The sequence below is a fragment of the Bombus vancouverensis genome, chromosome 3 (genome assembly GCF_051014615.1).
Source record: "Bombus vancouverensis nearcticus chromosome 3, iyBomVanc1_principal, whole genome shotgun sequence".
NCBI lineage: Eukaryota > Metazoa > Arthropoda > Insecta > Hymenoptera > Apidae > Bombus > Bombus vancouverensis.
The window spans coordinates 21,077,764-21,099,580 of record NC_134913.1 but is presented as its reverse complement, the minus strand read 5'-3'; the positions used below and the strand labels follow the sequence as shown (position 1 = coordinate 21,099,580).

At 48.1% G+C, this 21,817-nt stretch overlaps 1 protein-coding gene across 3 annotated transcripts in view; it reads right to left on the bottom strand.

The window, feature by feature from the left end:
* The window catches only part of N (neurogenic locus Notch protein), a 183,331-nt gene that overhangs the window by 57,725 nt on the left and 103,789 nt on the right, over positions 1-21,817 (bottom strand). For all 3 annotated transcript variants that reach the window (XM_076617457.1, XM_033335495.2, XM_076617458.1), the window contains 2 exons: positions 7,203-7,559; positions 5,064-5,219 (listed from right to left, as the gene is read on the bottom strand). In XM_076617457.1, the coding sequence (XP_076473572.1) occupies positions 5,064-5,219; positions 7,203-7,559 (513 nt within the window). The remainder of the gene's footprint in view (positions 1-5,063; positions 5,220-7,202; positions 7,560-21,817) is intronic.

Genomic DNA, 21,817 nt, shown 5'->3' with positions numbered 1-21,817 from the left:
ACGCAACTTCGCCATCTCCCTTTGACCGTCGCTTCGCCATCCTGGCGATCACTTCACCTCGCTTGGAAATTAAGACCGCTCGCTGCTGATCCGAGTTCGATCGACGCTGAACCGAGCAAGGGAGTAACGAAAAAACACCGGAATAAAAGGGGAGAGATGGCGCGATCCACGACACGCGAGGTACTTTCGCATGGCCGCGTCGCTGCGCTGTCACGAATTATGACGTCTCGACGGTGTCACGTTCGCGCGGGGTTTTGGCGGTCGCGAACATGGCCGGACCAATGTAATTCGACACCGGACAAGAACGACCCGGTTTGCGGCGGTGGTCCTTCGTCGCAAACGGGCCGACATTTTCGGAGATCCGGCGTAAATATTTATAGCGTTACTCGAACGATACACACGCGACAAACGACTTCTTTCTTCTTCTCGTTCGCGACTCGTCGGATCTTCTCCGGACGAATTGCAAGAAGACGAGCGGCGAAACGAAATTAGTCTCGCGGGCAGAATAAATTACCTCGTTCTTCGAAATTATCCGATCCCGTTGGCGATGCTTTTCCTTTGCGGCAGTCGCACACGAAAAACTTGCTGTATACCGTGTCGTGCTATCATGGAAGAGGTTTCTCGCGAATAAAATTGCAATTAACCGAAATAAGATTGCAATCGTTAACTGCTTCGTTGTGGGCGAATTTTTGTATTAAAGTAAAAAAAAAAAAACAAGCGAGTCGAAGATGGAAGAAACGACGCGAGAGAAAAGAGCGACGCGAAGAAAAACAGAGTGCAGTGAATTTGTAGTAGCTGTAATCGGTTGACATAGCGAAAGTCGAGGTAAGTCGAGGAAAGTTTGTTTTTACGATTTAAGGTGCCGACGATCTTCGAAGAAGGATTCGAAGAAAAAGTTTGGTTCGAATTTACGTAGGAACTGGATAGTTCGAATCGTTCGAACGATAGTCGTATCGTCGCCTATACAGACTATACGGATATACGTCCCGGCTGTGTAGCGCGGTTCTTTCGTCGCTGATGATAATTTTTGCTTGGCCGAGTCCGAGGGCCCGCGATACGCGGCCGACGAAGAAGAACGAGAAGGAAAACGACAAGTAAAAGAGACGATAGAAGAAGAAAAAGGAAGCAGGAGACGCGTCTTCGAGTAACGTCTTCCTAATTACGATCCTCGCGTTCGAAGCAAGACGCACGATGTGTTCGCCGTCTACCGTCCAAAACGAACGGGTTTCCGAATAGGGCTGGCTCGTCCAGAAAAACTGGCATCCTTGATTCGTTATGCGGCTACAAAAAGGCTTCAACGGTCGAAATATGGTGCAGGGTAGAGTCGGTCGGCTCGACAGGGGCCAGGCTTTCTCCCTATGGAGCTATACGTATGTACGCGACTATTTCATTCGGTAGCAGCGGTTGGTCAATCTCTCGGTTCGAGAAGAATAAGATACGAAAAGGCAAGAATCGCGAGTGACCGTGTACGAAAGAGAAACTGCAAGAAACTAAAGATCCGGCAGATTGATTGCCCGGTTGGACGTGACGCCGCGCGAATGTTTGCTAAATTACTGCCCGAGGTTGCAGGCAGCTACGCAAGCGTGTTCCGCGCGCGTTTAATGAAATACAGAAAATGAATCGTGATCGTGGCGTGGTCGTTACGCGGCTTCGTAATGACGGCACGCCTATAAACAGTGTCCCCCGCCTGCCCCCGCTCTCCATCGAGGCAAACGAGCCCGATTGTTAACGTTCACCCCCGAAATCCACTTGATTCCGCCGGGTGCTCGTGATTAACGCGCCGGAGAAACACGACCGAGGATCCTTATACGCTAACGCGAGAGAGTCTATCTGTCATTTCGCAGGGAGATACGGATGTCTGTGCGAAGTAGAGAAGAGAAAGAAGAAGGAAGAGAAGCAAGTGTTTCTCGTTATTAATGAAGTGTGTTTGTCTGGAACGAAACGTATTAACCGGTGCGCTCACCTACGGCAGGGCAGACCGCGCGTATTTATTATCCAGCCCTTCGAATAAAAGGGGTTTGCTTACGATTGGACGCGTTTTCAACCGTTTTTTCTACTTCTTCTTCTTCGTCTTCTTCTTTCCCAACCTCCATTTTCTTTTTTTTTTATCGCAACGTTTCTCGGCTACGCTTCGTCGATCGTACGTCGAATATTCGAATTACGGTATTCGACGATGGACCGGACGCAAGTATTTATTCGCCGATTTCGCTTTGTTGACGCTTCCGACAGATCGGCGGTATGGACTATCCGGCGGCATGCCGAAACTTTCGAGTACGATCTTTCTCGTCTTTACGCGTCTCGCTGAACGAAAGTTGCTCCAACTACTCCGTAACGGGACGTGAGTTTTAATTGACTATAGAAAAAGAAGAGTTAATAAGACGTTCGATTTCTTGGAACAATGCGTTCAGAATGAGTGATTGAACGATAGACGATCAGATATCGTGCGCTATGCTGTATAGGTGGATAAAGAGCTTGTACGCAACCTCTTTTTCCAACTCTATTACCCAATAAGGTAAAACGTTAACCACCGATATTAAAATAGAGCGTTATAGGACAAAAAGGCGATCCACGTTTTTTCGTACAGCCTGCAGGTTTGATCGACCGTCTTTCGCATTAGCGATGCTTACCTCTCTCGTTACCATGACGATTACCATTTTTCATGGTTTACGGGTGATCGAGCACGGCCACGGTCGTCTCTTCTTTATTTCCGTGTCAACGTGACGCCACCGTGGGATTGACAGCGCGTTCCATGCGGCGCAATATCATAAATCGAATTCCAGTTGATAATGTGGCGAGATAAACCACGCCAGCCGGAGTCGGCTTACGTATGTACGTAGGTAGGGTACAGCGAGAAAACCGTCGAGGTGTGCGGGCCCCGCGCCGGCCCCGCGCCGGCCCCGCGCCGGCCCCATGCTGGCTTTTCGATTCTCCACCGTACTATTAATTAAACCGCGACTACTGCCTGTCCACCGGTTAATTAGGAATCCATTTACCGGTACTCGACCAGTACCATTTTTCGTTTTTCAATTTTCTCCGGATTACACGTTCCAAAGGTTCGATAAATCAATAAGTTTCGGAAACGATTTCAAAGAATTTCGGAAACTCGAATTCCGCGGTTGCTGACTGCCTGGATCGGCGTTAACGCACAAGCAAACACCATTCTCCTTACGATTTCGTGTAACTCTGCAAACGACCGGATATATGATATATACGTAAGAGGAAAGGAAAAGATGCTCGAAGCGAGAAAAATCGAACGGAATTTCGACGAAACTCGACTTTTATCTGGCACGCAATTTCGGCGTTACACGTAACGCGTTGCGTTGCGAGTAGACGAGTCAGCAAGGCAGCAAGGAGAAGTCGTTGAACGTCGATTCGATCGAAAGGATTCGAAGGAGTCCGACCGAACGCTTTAGAGACAACTGTCCATCGGCCGATATCAACGTGTAACGTGTACTTCGAAACATAAATTCCCACCGGACCATCGATTATACCGCAGGAATTATTAATAATCGTCGCTGCCACGCTGAGACTCACCGGTTCATCGATCCTGCGATAGTGGGTTTGCGGCGTCTTGCGGCCAAGCCGCTGACTTGTTTCAAGAGGAACAGAAGGGGAAAAGAGAGCCGACGAATGACAAGCTTGCCGGCGAGTACGAAAGGGAAATAAGAAGAAGAACGGAGATGCAAGCCCTCGCAGGATACTTATTAAGGTGCACTGCACCCTACAGGTGTTCGCACGGCCGCTTTAAGAATCGGATCACGAACGAAACGCGCGCAACCGTTCTCAAATATCTTTGAGAGGAGCACGTCCTTTTATATATGGCTAGTGTACTCGTCTCCGTCGATACACAATCGCGATAGGCTGGCGTAATTTCGACAAATTTCCAGCAGCTCCGGTTATCGTGTTCTTATTATTCGTTCATCGCCTCGAGCGCTCGCCCCGTTTATTATTATCGATAGCATCTGAGGGACGTAAACCAGCGATCGGGTCTTTTGCCTGCGTTAGATTTCATGCGTCGTTAATGGCAATAGAGTTCGACGTTTCCGTTAGATGTTCCGTTGGAAGTTCGAGAGAGATATTTTTCTCGAAAGAGCGCGATACCACATGCGCGAATCTAATTGTAGGAGCATCTATTTCTTTTATTCCGCGATTGTACGATATCGGGTCGTTAAAGTCAAAAATATCCGAAACGAACGGATTAATCTCCGTAAACGTTCGCCCTGGTAGAATTTTATCGGAACACGATACCTATAGAAATCGTAGTTGTATTTTTCGCTGAACGGCTACCGAGGAAAGCGCGATCGATGCCTGACAGACACGTGTACTCGGATAGGACGCGACACGGTCGACGAAAATTCCACCTTCGTGATCAACGGTGAATCGCGATCGACGACAACGGCAACAACGAAAGAGGAAGAAACCCGCAAAGTCTATGGAACGAATAGAGCGTAACCAACGACGAATTAATCGATCGCGATCTATCGATTGCTCCGTTTGTTGCTTTCATCCGCGCGAGATTTCAATTTATTCGAACCGTAGGGGCGCTTTCGCGTACGACTATACGCGCACATCTAACGATTATCGATCTTTCCATATCGACTCGATAAAATACAAATGGAGACGGCCGTTCTAACAACTCCACTTGCCTTCTTCTTTTATTCTTTTGTCCGTTCGTTCGTTCGTTCTTATTCGTTGAGTTCATGGGAAATAAATATTCGTTCGAAATAAAACTTTACCAGATAATCGTAGTCGCGATTGCCTATTATCACTAACGATTTGTACGTTATAAGAATAGATGGGATTTTTTCTAACTTTGCATGGTAAAAAGTTAGGGTCGCCAGTCCACGAACAAACGAAAAATAGGCGATTATAAAATTTATTTTTTTATTACGTCCCGAATTGGTTAAGTATACGGTTGCGCGACCATTTACGCAATACGCGGTACGATATTACGAAATTGTAAATCTCTTCGAAAAACGTAATCTAGCAAAGAATTGGTGAGACTAAAAATCAAAAACACCGTCAGATCTTTCGAAACTTGAAACTACCGTTTATTCGCTTACCTTGCTCGCACTCGTCGATGTCCTCCGAGCAGTCTACCCCCTTATATCCGGTTGCACAGGAACACGCGAACGATCCATTGATGGGACTGGTATCGCAGATAGCACCCTCGTGACAGGGATTTGAGGTGCAAGCATCGTCGAGATGGCAGAGCAATCCTGGAAACGGGAAAAGTAACGATTTATCTTCCGATTATTCGCCGATCGCTCGGGAAGGGTGGTCGGCCATTTTGAAGGGGACCTGAATAATCCGATAGATGTTGTTGCGTACGTTTCTAGGACAAAAGCGTCGATCGTCGAACGCCAAACACGGCGGCAACGGCCAAACATGGACATCATTAAGATCTGTATTGCTCGGTCCGCTAGAGGTCTAGCTAGAAACGTTACACTCGAGGATCTCGCAAGAGAATCTCGAATCTCGCATTCGGTAAATTACTGGAAATACCGAGCTTATACGATAAGTTGGTCTAATTGCTCCCTACAGCGAGAACATTCGAGGAATTTCAATTGCGACTGCATAGAATACTCTGCGATGTGGGTTTAATCTTACAGCGGCATTGCGGTGTTGCTCGTCTATGGATCATGGTAATCGAGCTTACGTTTGCTTTTTAAAAGCTTCCGTGAAAAATTTACCAATTCACTAATAGATCGTTTCTTTTACTTTAATTTCCTAAAACTAAAGTTTCGAAAAATCGAGCGACAGAGAGAGAGAGAGAGAGAGAGAGAGAGCGATTGAAAAGCAGGAAAAAAGTATAGATATCCTTTGACGTATAGCGTGCGAAGTATAGGTATCGAATGACGTTGGAACGCGTTAGATCTCGATAACGGAACGCGGATGTTTAGAACGTTCGCGTACAAAGCAAAGCAAAGCCGCCACGCAGATGCACGATTACACCCGCGACTAACTGTAACCGTGTTCGTACGTGAAAGAAACCAAGCCACTGGGCTTTAACACCGCCATCGTCATGCGTGCGAGTGGCCAGGACATTGCAAGTACGTTGACTGGTAGACGTTCGTATCGCGTAAGCCATTTTCCGAATATCGTGATTTCTTGATTTAGACAGACGCTTTAAAAGTGGAATGGTTCGGCGTAAGGTGTAAGGTAACAAGCGTGAGCGTCGAGGAACGCGCGAGGAGCTGAATATTCCTAATATCACGATAACAGGAAAGAGAGGAAAGGAAAGATCGATTCGTGGCCGCTAATGGCGGCTAATGGCCGCCACGATCCAACATCGGAGCGTAAAAGTTAAAGCAGAGGAGGGATATATACGTACAGGTTTGTCCAAGTGGCGCGCGAATTTTTTCGTTTTCGCGATTACCTGACGTCGATTGCAGCTATTACAGGGGGCACGGTTGCACCGTAACAAAAGAAGGATGCCTGTATTTGGTAATCGGCGTCGACGCACGATCGATCTGAAAAACGTTTTGCCGCACCGGGCTTTGGGTAGGCGAGTAAGAACAGAGAACAGAAACTCGTTTTCAGTCCTCAAGGTCGTCGCTCGGTAAGGCTAGGCCGCGCACCAGCCTCCGGAATCCCGGGATTCCAACGGACCCTTGGAGGCTGCATCATATTGTTGCACGTGCAGTTGCACCTGCCTGCTCCGCTGATGCTCCGCCGATGTTCCGCCGGTGCTCCGCTCATGATCTCGCTGTGCATATCACCGACACGATTCCGCGTACGGAATCCCCTCGTCGGCCGTACCTTGCTACGCGAATTCGTTCTGCGAGCTCTGGCGATTCGTGCAACCGTGTTTACCTTTGCCGCTGAGATTCCAAGATTTTAGGGGTTCTAGGGATTCTAGGGGGAATCGGTAGCGAAAAAGGTAGCTAACACATGACACGAGCATTTCCTCCGTAGACCATAGACGCGATGTGTCGTTGTTTCTTGTGTGTTTATTACGTATGTCATACATATTTTTAATCTGTCGCTTCGACCTTTTTGTAAAATCACGTAGAGCGGTAAAACGCCTTTTTACCGTCCCTACGTATTCGAATACTTTCTCCGATCCTTCGACGATCTTACCCCGTGGCATCGTGCCATGCCATACGCACCTCGCCAATCGACGTCACGAGGCAAGTTAGCAAGTTATCAAAGTCGCGAAACCGTCGGTCGATCGCGTGTCGATGGATACTGGAACTTACCGGTCTTCCCGTAGGTGCATTGACAGTAAAAGCTGCCAACACGATCGATGCAGGTAGCCCCGTTGAAGCAGGCAGCACCTGCGCAATCGTCGATGTTGACGCTGCAGTCAGGCCCGGTCCAGCCATTCACGCATATGCACGAGTAGCTACCGGGTGAATTGGTACACGTGGCACCGTTGTGGCACAACGAAGGCCGAACCGAGCACTCGTCCACGTCCAATTCGCACTGCGTGCCTGTGTACGACGGAGGACATAGGCACGAGTACTCATTTATCCTGTCCATGCAGGTTGCACCGTTTTGGCACAAATTTCCAGGACAGTCGTCGATATTCTCCTCGCACTGATCTCCGCGGAAACCTGAAACATTCCAGAGAAAAGATCATGTCGAAAGCTTGCTGGTAGAGCGAACGATTCTCGAGAGCATCTCTCAAACGCGTTTACCAAGTAGTTTTGATCGATATCGATTTTCGTTATCTTTCGATACGAATGATTTATAGTAGGTAATTTGATTATTGGATGTGTTAAAGGTGCGTGTTACAGGTAAATATAACTTTCAAAGTTTATAAATACGATCGGCTATCGACTTTTAATCGTTGTATCTGCACATTTTCCAGTCTCGACCGTTAACTAGAGCAACGTTAACTAGAGTAACTTTAATTTTCAAAATCTAAGTTTGTTCCTTTCCTTCGGTCAAATCTATCGATCTCCAAGGTCGACGAAATTTCGTCCAGCCGATTTCTATCGCCACAAAACGCATTGCTTTGCCGTTGCTGCGTATCGTGCGATTTACAGACGATTCTGCATGAGGGAAGGCAGGGTGTTCGGCGTTGGATAAAAACGGACAAACAAAGGATCATCGAGATATGGCGGATCCGCGTTCGAAATAAATTCCCCCAACCTGAGACTAACCGGACAAATTCTGTCGACGATCGCGATGGTCGTAAAGAGGAGAACTCGTTGTATCCGCTGTTCTCGTGCAAGGAAAAAAGGAATTTTTATGTCAAAGTAGAGCCACGGCTACGCGGTCGAGGCTTTTATCGTTCCCGGAATTACGGTGGCCTGGAAGAACGAAGGGCAGGTAAGACCGAAGAAGAAACGATCGGTCGGCCCAACACCCAAGATAGAGCGATATAGCTCGATAACCGTGAAATTGATAGTTGTCTGTGTCGATCGATTTTTCTACTACGAAGTTGCACGGTTTCAACGAACAAAACGATGAACGCACGATGATGAACGGTGTTGGCGTCCACGCGGAACAAGGACCCAGCCGACTGTTTAACGAAGGGAATATTCAGAGATAGTTGGTAAAAATGGCGGTAAGAAGAAGTTACGTTGTTTAATTCTAACGAAAATCAGCGTGAATCAGCTTGAAAGACAAAAACGAAGGCACGAGGAAGAAGGGAACGGCTCTGGCGGAAGATCGACAGGATCGATGTAGCAGCGTGATGATCGATTATTGGCGCGATGCCGAAGCAAAAGCATTCTTTATGCGGCTTCGTCTAGGGTCTACGCGATCAAGACGAGTACATCGTTTAGAACTTAAAGGCTGTGGTTAATAGATCGGAGGGGATTTTGCATCGCTTTGCGATCAGGCTGATCGTCGACGAATAGTATCTACATAGTATGTACGTATGTATGTAATCGGTTAAAACTAAACTCGCTTTTCAAACTAACGGTGCCGTAACGTAATGTTTCCTGGCTTGATTTTCTTGAAACGCAAAGTTTCGAATGTTAACAACGATGGGCATTTTTAACGGGAAAGGACGAAAGGATCGAAAGTGGCTATAGAGCGTAGATGATGTTTAGAGGTATTGGTTCGAGGAGGTTCGAAGGTGGAGAAAAATGGTCTCTGTCTCGCACGCAACGTTATACGCGAAGAAGCGGATAAAAACGCATCCACTTTCCTACCGTGGTGGTATCTTACTATCGGTATCGGTGGAGTCGGTCAACGATGCAAATCCACTCGTGAATCGCGTGTTTATCAACTGTAATGGTGGGTATAATTTATTCTCGATAGAGCGGTTAACTAAACTTCCTGTGCATCTGCACCGGTTTCAGAGTCATACATGCACACGTATGTTACGTATACGTACATACATACGTAAGTATCGGTCGATACGAGTTAAAGTTTCGTTCCGGAGTGAAAAAATTCCCAATCGATCCTATAAGTACGTACCGTTGTTGTACCTCCGAACAGGGGCGTAACATTAATATTAAAGCGATGCAAAAGTAAATCGGCCGTTTCGCCTGCACCATTATTCGGCCAGGGAACCCGACGCGACGATCTTCCACTAGGTTGCCGTTTTCCATTATACATACGTACTTGATGCATACGACGTACGTGTCACGGTCATCGACGATTCGAAGTATACATTATAGAATAGTTTAGAACCGATGTTTAGTCACGTATTTCGTAATTTCGTTGACGTTGTTTAAACAAAGTACGAAGCGAAAGAGGGGAGCCAAGGTCGGCGACATCCGTTTCAAAAAATTGCCAAACGCTTCTCTCTCGAAGGTTCTCTCTCGCGGACTTGTAACCAGATGAGATATACGTAGAAGTACATAGGGTAAAAGGTTTGCGATGGCACAGGGTTCAAATTTCTGCACGCTTTGTATCGTTTAACGTAGGACAAATGTAAATATCGCGACAGATTCTACGAGAAAATTTGGATTCCAATAAATACGACGATTCGTGCGACTCGCCGCATATCACGCGAGTTTAGCAGACGCGTTTAGCCGAAAATCGTTGCCGCGAATCTACTTCTCCACGCAACAGATGGTTATACGCTGTACAGACAGGGGCTTCGGGTCTGAATTTCGATAGAGATTCGAAACTGGAATTTCAAGGAGGTTTCCCTTCTTGAGTTACCGGATTACAGGGGACTGGTCGGCCGGTTTACACGCTACCGTGAAACCTTTGCGTCGTAAAGTTCAGATTATAATACTTTCCAGTTCGTGCATTTACGCAGCCACAAATGGCACGTCGCGAATGACGCGTAACCGGAAACGTACGACTCGAGATACCGACTCGACATTCAACGTTTCCCCGTCTTCTTTCATCCGGCCTCGTTAGATCGATACTTTGCGAGATTTCTGCTTATCCGGACAGGAGAAAGGGGAATTTGATGGAACTGGATGGCAAGAAAGAAAAGCGAACGAAAGGTGAAGGAAAAAACTGTCGATATATTGGGTACGATGGTCGGTACGACGGTGAAAGAGGAGGCAAGAAGCGCGGAGACGAGAGACACGGAGGTATCGCCACGGTTCCGGGGCGAATCGATTGCCTTTGATATCGACACTGACGCGGACAAAAGAAGGATCATCGTGCTTGGAACTCACTAAAAAATCTACGTATTTGCCGGACCATTCGTTCCGCGTTCATAGCAGACGCGCGCGTCCTTTCATCCACTGCGACCGCTTTTCTTCCCTTCTCTTCCCTTTTTGCCAACCGTCTCTCGGAGGAACGCAGGGATGCGTCCTAAAAACTGTTTACCGTACATGATACACGACCATGTTACCGTACGCGTACGGTGTTTGAAAATAAGGTTGATTTTTTAATACCGTTATTACCAACTGTTTCGCGCGTATTTTCCTCCTTCATTGTTCTAGTTTAATATTTATTTCCACAGATACGATTAAACGCGTCTTTTATTTCGAACTTGAAAGTAATTTCGGTATTTATAAAAGTGGAATATAACGAGTGATACTTTTAAAAGCAATACTTGGTAAACCAACGAATAAAACAATTTTGAAATTTTCTATTTATTTCATCCTACGTTGGAACGAACTTTCTTTTCTTCTTTTGTCTTACAATTTATTCGCATTAAGATTAAAATTAATTGAAAATCCAGGAAACGAGTAATACGTACGGCTGCGTTCGTTTAGCCGGAATACACGCAAATATCTCGATAATCGATAACATGGATCGGAACGTACGAAGAATCGAGGAACGGTCGGAACCCGAAGAAAGACGCACTTGTCACGTAATTTTTGGGTTGGTTGGTGAAAATAAAATATAGTTGAGTCGTAACACAACTATTTACTTGGTTTTAATCAACCTTTATTATGAATTCAGCAATCACAAGGTAACACGCACTGAATTAACATAAATCACAATTCACTCCAGCCACGTTATGTCAAAGTTAGTTACAACGATACATTAAGTACGCGACTTATAAGAGTAGAGACCGACATAGATATGTTGACTATTCTAAGGATACAGAATAAGTGAATCGTCTTACTGACGATACTGTGTCTGAGGAAAGCTAGGGGTGGGGGTATCTAAGGACAAGGGACGGAATTTACGTCAGGAAATACTCGCTTGGTCCGAACGACCTTAACTATAAAAATGCCAAGGCCCCTGGTAGGCACTTAAGACTATTGAGGGTGCGCGCCAGGGATATGCAGGTATCTGGGTGCCATCCTGTCCGTGGTGTATGGCCTGGTCTCTGATATGAATTGACGTTACACACTCGTCGCTCACACGCTGGTAACGGATATCATCCTAGGCCAGAAGTATCCGTATAAATACCGATCGCACTCTTCGCGAGGTCGCGAGCGCCCAAAGAGGGGATATATCGCCGCTAACAACGAGAGCTTATTTCCATAAGGTAGAAGCCTCTTGTTCCCGGAATTCTGCCAAATCCTCGTGGCGAGTTCTATCTGGTTCTCCTGGTGAGCGTATAATGGCGAGGTGGTCCGAAGCACGCGGGCTGCCAGTAGAAAAACGAGCGGACGTGGTGTGACGATGATTCGCGAAAGTAAAAGAAACAAGGGTGGTACTGCTCGAGAAGATTACGCGCGTGGGTGCGTGTTAGAAAGGGAGGGAACAACGTTCTCTACCGCTTATAAATCAAGCTGCGACGAAGGCCTATAATCGCCGTCGTCCACGAGCTTCGACCTTTAGGTTGCACGCGGTGCGGACCCTATTCGACCAAGGATACGCGTATCCGTTACTTCGTTACAGATGCATTACCCTCTTCTAGTTTGCTTCGTCTGCTCTCTTTCGGCGGCTAGAACGACGCTCCAATAGCTTTTGCGATATTATTATTCGCCCCTTTCCCTCCGTACTGTTTTTCGTCGTTCGTTTTCGTCTTTGTTTCGATACGTCCGAAAAAAATCGCTGTTTGGCGTCTGATGGCGCAATTACGAGAAACGATCGCGTCGGAGAATATTCGAGGACGCTTCGAGAACAATCTGGTTAGGATGGCAAGGTCGAAGACTTTCGACGGGAATTTCGAGAATCCTGTAAAGCGCTGACGATTAGTCAGTCCGCAGGTTCGGCCAACTGCTCGGAATGATTTCATTCACTGGCGGTCGCTACACGACAGGCTCACCCCGGTGAACAGCGAAGGAGAAAGAAGAAGAAGAAGAAGAAGGAGGAGGAGAAAAGGATCGCCCTTTCTCCGCTCGTCCGACGGATCCTTCTAAATTCTAAATGTTTCGAAGGAATCCAGGCATTTCGACTCGCTTCCTGAACGCGTCTCTTCCTCTTCGAACCACGGAGAAGCGACTCGTCGGGCGATAGATTCTCGCGTGAAAAGAGGAAAACAAAAAAAAAAAACAAAAAAACGCTGGAAACCCTTTGACCCCGTGTCTCTGCATTGTCGTGGCTTCGTTATCACGAACGTATCGTTTTATTTCCCTCCGCTAGGAAGGGAACTAGGAAGCGTCCTTCCGATTCGTAACATAACGCCACTGTTTCGTTACCAAGCGATTTCGCGTCTCGAGTTTCTCTCGCTGGAATCGCTTTTTCCAAATCGCCGGTGTTTCCACCGTATTCTCCTTCGCTTGGATCGTTTTCTAACGAACAACTATGCGCGTATCGAACCTACCGACTATCGACACCGTGTGTTTCTCTTCTTTTCACCTTTCTCCGATCATCTTGTCACAGCATTAAGATAATCCTGTCTCTGTCTGTCCGAACTCTCGTTCTCTCGTTCTCGAGAGGAAGGGAAGGAGGGAGAGATGGGGGAGAGAGAGAGAGAGAGAGAGAGAGGCAGGGAGGGAGGGAGACTCGAACGGGGCAATACAGTGCCGTCAGTGCCTCTCAGCCGGGCAAAGGTGTGGCAACGTCGCGAGAGCGGGTGTGCGGCCACAAGATTCATGGTGGGGACTGTGGGAAAATTCTCATGCCGCCGACTGTGCCAGTACCAGTGGTACTCATCCAACGACGGATTAAACAGCCAGAAACCTTACTCGACTTCCTGCTTTCACGCTCCAAGAGCGTTTCACCGTGCACGCAAAAAAGGTATCATTAGGGGCGTCACGAGAAAATCTTGCGATCCGATAGAGAGTTATCTTTGCGGGAAACGCACGGCGTTCCAGTAAAAATGGACAATTCGATGGCAATCAGACAGCAACGAAATACCGATAATATCGATAAAATAGTTGTAGGTAGGAAGCGAAACGAGAAATATAAACGGAACCGTGTGTAACTAACTCTCTTAAGAGATTACCTATGGCATAGGAACTTGGGAATATCGATTAGTGGAATCGTAGCGAACGAGTTACGCATCGTTCCTTCGTTTTCGTTATACCGCCAATGTAAGAGGGTAACGGCACTTTCGCGATACTACCGCTCCTGACAATCCACTAACCAACGAAAAATTCATTTATCCGTGTACTTCCATGATGACGACGACTCGAGCATCCTTATTTGCGACTAAATCGAGTTAACCGAGAAACAGTTTGCGATAATCTCGCTTATGCCAAGTACGATTACGATTGCAGTGAATCGTAGATGAATTGGAAGAAACGAAATTTTTGCTACTCGTTCGCGTAGGGAAGACGATTGCGCGAACAGAGGAGACGGTATAGAGGGGAGAGTTTCCCCGCAACGAAAAAGAAACGCAAGACGCGGAAGTGACGCGTCTCGTTTCACCATATGGCGTCCTTGCCCTGGAATTTCGGAAGCGGCGGTTAGACGGGATTCGGTTGAGAAGCACTGGATCCCATCGGGGCCCACGATGCGAAGAGGAAGGCTAACAGCGGCCCGTGCCTCCCCACCAAAAAGCACGGCTGGCACCGGGTAGCCACGAGCACGCCACGGGGGTGCCCGTGGAAAAATTATTTCTCCGTCCTTACGAACGTTGTAATTATTCCGGCCACGTGGTTGCGCCATGGCGAATCGCGGATACACCTGTCGCCAACATTAGTCGCCATCGTATAAACGATTCACCCTCTTGCTTTGTGATTTAATTCGTGACGTAGTAATTCGCGTCTGCCACGACTTAAAAAAAACCTTGCTCGTACGATACGAGTATAATGAACCAGAAGAGGGAAGTCGTTCAATTTTTGGAAAATATATTTAGGGAATACAGTTACCAAAGATAGAAACCAGTTGCAGGTAAACAGGGGTGCGGCTTATTAGCGGATTAGCGCGACTGTGCAAACCGACATCGTCCACGTCGATACACGCGGCGCGCATTCGTGTCCCTGTAAGGGGAGTAATTATTGCAACGCGATTCGCTTCTCGTTAGGTCTCCGATTAACGAACCGAGACGCGCGCGCGAGTGAGAGAGGAGCCTTCGAGTTGCTTTACAGGCTCGTTACAATTCCCAGACAGTCCGAAAGAGGGTAACGATTAGAAAGAGCCCTTAGTGACTCGTACGCCATCGTAACGATTCCCAGCCCGGCTGAGTGCATCGTTCCATGCCGTTAAGACAATCGTGCGCTCTTTCTCTCCGGACCTCGATTCTCTCGACTCGTAAACGCGAACAACTCTGTCATCCGCTACACTTACGGAAGCAATTTCTAATGCGACTCGAAATTATCCGAATATTTTGCTTCGCGAACGCTCCTCTTTTCCCTTACACGAGCGCAAACCGCTCGAAACGAGTTGGAAAGCATCGAGAAGGCCGGATAGATGGGACAGATCGGTCGTGAATGCGAAACGAATAATTGGCAAGGGACAGAATCGAATGGCAGAGAATAAATAGAGCAGTACCGCTAGGACGAAGCGGAACGTTGTCTGGTTGTACGGGCGCAAGTTCTCTTGTACGCGAGCGATCTATCTCGGATAGAAGTGACGCGGACCTTAATACGTACAACTTCGTTTCTTCGCCGTTCTCGCCTTTTTTTCCCTTTTCTCGTGCGCCCCATCATCCTGCCGCTCTTTGTCCATTTTCTGGGACCGTAAAAGGCGCACGTACCTACTCGAGAAAGGACCAACCGATAAGCGTAATTTGAATGGGTAATGGCTTCACCAAGAGGAGGGTCCCCGGTTAATGACGGGTCCAACGGAAGGGGAAGAGGCGGTCGAAGAAAGGAAAGGAAAGGAAAGGAAAGGAAAGGAGAAGAGAGAAAGAACGAAAGAAGGTAGAGGAAGAGAGGAAAAGATCCGGGCGCCGAGATGGTGCGCGCCCCGAGCCTTAATGCACTCTCTTCTCAGTCTCGATCGCGATTGGGGGACGTTTTGGTTTTCGGGTACGGGGCACGAAACCGCGAGATACCCGGCTCGAAAGCAGCCCTCTATCGTTATTAAACCGGATCCATTTTTCCGTCTGGATCATCGCTCGCGAGCAGGGTCCACCGAGAAACCCATTAGCCTACGTGTCGAATGCGGATCGGCAATTTCCTCCTCTGCGGAGATTGCGCTGTCTGTCGCCTCGCCGTCTTTTTAATATCTTCGTTAAGTAAGAAGCCTCGAACAAGGCAGGAACGGTAGGTGGTATCGCAAAGGGGCACTGGTAATTCGGATTTCGCCACTCTCACGGGCAGTTACCTTTCGAATGCTTGGTTTTCAACGCTACCGAAGTCGAGCGAATTCGAGGATATTCGCGGGAATGGATATCCCCGCGGAGGACCTGATGTGAAAAATCTACGCAGCTGACTCGATCAACGGTCTCGACACCAATCAGGAATGCTCCGCGTTCTCGTTCCTCCTTCGATGGACCAACCGCTGTCGTCCGTTCCCGAATAGACTGTCTGCAAGTGTCTCTGCCGTTCGCATTTGAGAGTTTCGATGCGAGCGAGATCGGACGATGAAAGATCACGTCTGTTCGATCGAGGTTTAGTCAGTGACACGCTGCGCAGTATCTCGGTAAGTCAGTGACATGGAAAAACGACTCGCAGCTACGTAGAAACGCGCGAGATAGCGAGCCAAGGGCAAGGAAAACCGAATTCGATCGTCCCCGTGCTCCGCGAGGATGCGAAGCCTTACTTACTGCGCGGCTTGCGCAACAGGTGTCTGCCATTCAACAGGCGGTGGTACGCCGCGCCTGCTCGACTGCCGTCGCGTCGGCTCGAATCACAGTCGCCGATAGAAAGTCGTTGTCGTAGCAGGTATATAGCTCGATGATCGATGGTAATCGCTGGACGTTTCGATTACCGCTCTACGTTCTATCGTTCCAAATAAATAAAAAGGTGCAACTTCGCTAACACGATCGAAAAGTAGAAAAATCGTCCGCTCGAGGAGGGATTGGGTGAAAGTGGATGCCACAACGACGCGTAAATTCTTCCACTTGTTGCTTTAGCGCAACAGGTGAGAGACGGTCGACAGGTTATTTCCTGTGACGATCGTCTCGCTATCAATGCCTTGGCATTGCACACCGCGAAAATTTACGACAGTTTCGGCGTTTCAATTTCCCATCGATACGTTGTCGAGCGAAAGAACGAGTTAGGTGGAAAGCCGATTGTACGTAAATGAACATGTACGATCGATGTAACTATAAACGAAATAAACAAGTGCTAAAGAACGAACGATACGTAGATATATAAATATGTTTTTAAAGTCGGGTGGGTCCTTCTCTCTTGTTCACTGTGAGCGATACGTAGGAGGAAAGCAGGCCCGTATGCGCGCTCGCGTGGATTGTTTACCCGTGAGCGAACGTACGCACACACGTGCACATGTTACGAGTATACAGGTACCTTGGCACTCGAACAATGGGACCGTCGTACGACTACCATTCTTTCGGGACAATCGGTGGAGCCCCTTTCTCGAAAGGCTGTGCCCCCACTCGATGCAACACGGGCCCCATACCGCTTAAAAGGACAATCGCCTTCTTATTTACGATTTGACCAGCTCCCCCTTTCTCCTTCTTCTTTCACCTTCTCGTCGGTGCTTCTTTCCTTCTTTCGCTCTTTCTCGCCGTCGCGTGGTCGGGCTCCGCGCGTTGCTTGGCGTAGATCGGACGACCAAGCACCCGTGTGCTCGAAAAGAATCCTTCCTTCGACCGAAAATCGACGAAAATCTAGAGGTCTAGACGGAAATCGTTCGTCGTTTCGACAAAGATTCTTCGATCGATCTTTAAACGATTTGTGTCCGGTCGGGAGTCGATTTTCCTCGAAATTAATTACGAGGATCGTGCCGTTCGTTGGCGACCGAAGAGCGTTTTAGCCTAGGTTTCTCTAATATTTAGATCGAGCAATGCGATTAAATGCAACCGACTCGCGCATTTTTCTAAATAAATCCTATAAACGTATCTGCCACTCGCTCAAAATGAGCGATTTCGAGTTATCGCGTCGCCGTCTCTATCCGCTGTATGCGACTGTTTTACGTTTTGCGTACGCAATGGCAGACGATTATGCGGAGACGAAGCGCGAATAACTAAAAATTCAGTGCTCTTGGAAATTTAGTGGGTTTTTAAAGTTGTCTCGGTGGGAAATCGTTTTTACTTAAGAAATATTTATTCTGTCACCTTTTCCTCGATACAATTATGCAAAAAGCTGGAACTAATCAGACACGAAATTTGCCAGGCATTCGTAACTCGTGATTAAAAGATGTACGATCAATCGATCGACGCTGGCCATTGCGAATCGGTAAAGCTACACGTTGCAACGACTCGCGAGGGAAGAAGAGCGAACGTGGAACGTGGAACGTGGAACGTGGAAAGTGGAAAACGAAGACGGAATAAGATTGGAGCGACGAGGGCGGAGGCGAACGAACGAGCCTCGGGACCAAAAGCGAGAGAAGAGAGCATGGTATCACGGTTGCTTTATCTTAGCGTCGAGGCGACTGCAAAGAAGTTGAAGTGCACTCTCGGCGCGCATGGACACCGAGCGGCCATTGTGTATAGAGGCGAGCCACCTTCGTGCACGCACCTACCTCTTCTTCTGCCACCCTTCGTTCTCTTCTGCTTCCTCTTCTCCTCCTCTTGCTAGGTTAACCATCGACTCTCGAGAGGTTTATGGAGAGTCAGCGAGGAAGAGCGAGACGGAGTCGAAACCAGACGCGGACCACAAAGTGGTAAGGGAACAAGGAAAGGGAAAAAGAAGAAGAAAAAGAAGGAGAAGAAGAAGAAGAAGAAGAAGGAGAAGAAGAAGAAGAATAGGAGGAGGATGGAAAGAGCTTTCCGAGTAAGGGGGCGTGGGTGCGCCCTTCGTGATTTACATATGCGTATTCTATACCTTATTTACCGCGTCGATCATCCTCCACTTTATCTCTTCGCGTGTGGGTCGTACTAAACTTAACTAAACCAAGACCGGATACCGAAGGTAGAGAAGAGAGAAAGAAAGGACGCCAGAAAGCGAAAGGAACGCGTTTCCTCGCCTATTAGCCCTGGAGCTGACAGCGAGACCGGTACCGTAAATATCGCACGTAGGCAGATAACCTTAACCTCTTAATTGCGTCGACTGGTTTTCTCGACGGGGCGACGTCGCGTCGGCCTCGCTGGTGACCGGGCCAATTGAAATTCGCAGGATTGGTATTCTTACGTGGTATCGATTAAATCGAAAGGTTACAAGATCAAAGTAAAACGGTAAATGGATGTCCGATCTTTCATCGAAAGAGACGTTAAGCGTATAGATATGTATTTTCGTATCGCGTACGAATCGCTGTGACAACGACGCGCTAAGATTATTCTTCCACCTTGGAAGATCGTTCGAAGCTGCGAGGCTGTTGTTTAAAGGCTGGAAAAGAAGAGAGACTCTGGGAGGACAGGTAAAAAATGATTGCGAGATAATTGACGACTGTCGGGCCTTTCTGAGACCGGACAGCTCCGAGATACGTCTACGCACCGACGCACGATCGTCTCGTGCTCGGCTAATTGTCGTAAACTGGTCGGGTCGAAGCAAGAGACAAAGAGTGTCGAAAATTACGGTCGTCTATCTTTTACCACGTCCGACGTACACGTCCGTACGATGACAGTACGACAAATTACCTTTGGCTGCAGATAATCAACTCCTAAGTCGAGTGGTCCTTAATTGAAACGGTGACTGACACGAGCGGTTATTAATAAGCGAACAAGGACAACGAGTAGGCATAGACGAACGCGTAAGAAAGCAATCGATTATGTACATAGAGAATCTCCGATGAAATCCTAGTTACAGGTCGTGTTCGTCCCATGAGAAATTCATGGAACCGAACAACCGATCGATAGTTTTCCAGTTTACGTCGTTCTCTCGGTTCCTCGTAATTTGAAACTTAAATTTCAAAATAACACGAACCGATAAATAAAGAAAGACTCGCGTGGTCGAGTTCTTTTGAAATTGCGAGCCGATCATTCGATTTTAACGCTTCGCGGTCCGTCTTTCTTTCATCGCAACAGCGATATTCGTTCGTCGACTCGATTCTTGTCAAATTACTTTCAAAAACTGTATATATAATCGAACTATACTTTGATATCTCTCATGCTCTAATTTCCTGCGAATTTCCTTCAAATTCCTATGCAAGACGTAACGTTATTACGAATCGGGAATTCGAGAAAGACGCGATATCTAGTTAGATATTGGACGATAACTGGGAAATGAAAGAAATCGGACGACGTCGACGATCGTTCGATCGCTTTGCTGAATCGAAAGAACGTAGCTGCTGAGTCGAGGCGTTGCTTTTTCTACGCTCTAGAGTCTAGATTTCCTATTCGAAAGCGGGAAAGATTCCGGCAACGCGATACTACTACGAGGATGGAAGAGAGCAACGAGCGAGGCGAAACGATAGTTCTCTGTTTCGAGACGCGCGCAAGTAAATCATGGGAAGAGTATTCGTGAGAGCCACACGGGACGAAGCGGCGGCGCGGCGAGTCCGCGAGGACCAGGAGAGGAAAGGGGCCACGAAGGGTCCACGGTTCCCGTGGGCCGTGGATGATCGGCGGTGGAGAGAGATGAAGGAGAGGCAGAGAGGCAGAGAGGCAGAGCGAGAGGGACGTGAGCCAAGAAGAAACGAAGGGTTTCGGTTCGACGTATCAGCCCGAGGTGGTCACGAGTTCTGAACTCCGAGGCTGAGGGCCGCTAGTGGGTGGGACCGTCCACTTCGTGTCTGTACCTTCTTCTTCGTCCCCTTCCATCTACCTTCTCTGCCGTCGAGTCGGTTTCGTGCACCGAACGACAGCTCTGCCGTCGCAGCTCTCAGCAAATTCCATTTCCCTGGAAATTGCCATCCGATGGGATTTCGCGCAATACGGCTGCGATTGTACGGTACGCGAGAATCGAACGGGAACGATTTGGCAACGAACGAGAAACCCGATCTGCCGATAAAACCGAACCGAAGGGACTCGGCAACTCGACGGAACGGGAAAGAAGCGAGGTAGAAGAAGTACGAGTTCAAATTTTACAGGCTTATCGGTGACTCGGGCTTGGCCGAAAGCCCGACAATAGAAATGTTTGATCGAAGTGTCGAGAAATTGGCTGGCTCTGTATCGCGAGTGCATCCTGGATGGGAGGATCGATCGACTCGTCTTCGAGTTGACGCGTGCAGCGTGCACCGTGTACATGCGCGGCGATGGTTACGCAGGACGCATAGAGAGGAGAGGAGAGGAGAGGAGAGGAGAGGAGAGGCGAGCCGCAAGAGGTTGAGAAAGACGAGGCGCGACAGAGATAGCGGAGGAAGAAGAGGAGATGGTGATTCTGCTGCAACGCGTGGCGAGGCTTCGCTCTTGTTGGCCGGCCGCAACGTTTCTTTCTTCTTCTCACAGCGACGCCAACAAAACCCCCGTGACTTGCACAAGTTGCTCGGGGACGGAACAAAAAGCACTTTGTTCTAAGGTAAACCAACCTTAGCCCGTATGTGCGCGTTCCTTCGAGACTACAAGCTCTGACAAAGAAGACGAACGAGACGGGACCGGGCATAGGAGCGCGCCAACGTCGTCCCACCGCCGCCGTCGTCTTTCCACTAAACTAAGATACGGGAAAAAGCGTGTCGGATCGGCCGGAAATTGTCTACGTTGATTTTTCTTCGCTTCGCTCTTGCCGTCTCTCGCTTCTTTCCATCTTCCGTCTCCCTCCACCTGCCCTGTTCGATATGCACCGTCAAAGCGTGCAACGTATTTGCGCTAGGTAATTCGTTCGCGGTGAATCGTACACGAAGGAGCCGACAAAGGCGAAAAACCAGAATTGCCGGCTGCTGGTGTTCGCGTTACCGGATTTATTGAAATTATGATGACGGAGGCATTATTGTTTCGCCTAATGATCTTTCTTTTACGTCCCTCCCGTAATGATCGGCCGCGTGTGTCCGCGCGCCGATGCCTAACACGCGATGCGAATTTATCGAGCAACGCAACCTTCCTTCGATATGGCATGTTCGGGATTTTGCAAATGGTCGAGTGCGCAAAAACATAACGATTCACGTTCGGTTCGAGCGGATGAAACACGAGCTCTATTAATTTCAATGGGAGTCGAAGTTTAAACGCCGAACGACGAAGCTGGACGGTAATTTCAAGCAAAAAATCACTTCCTGATAA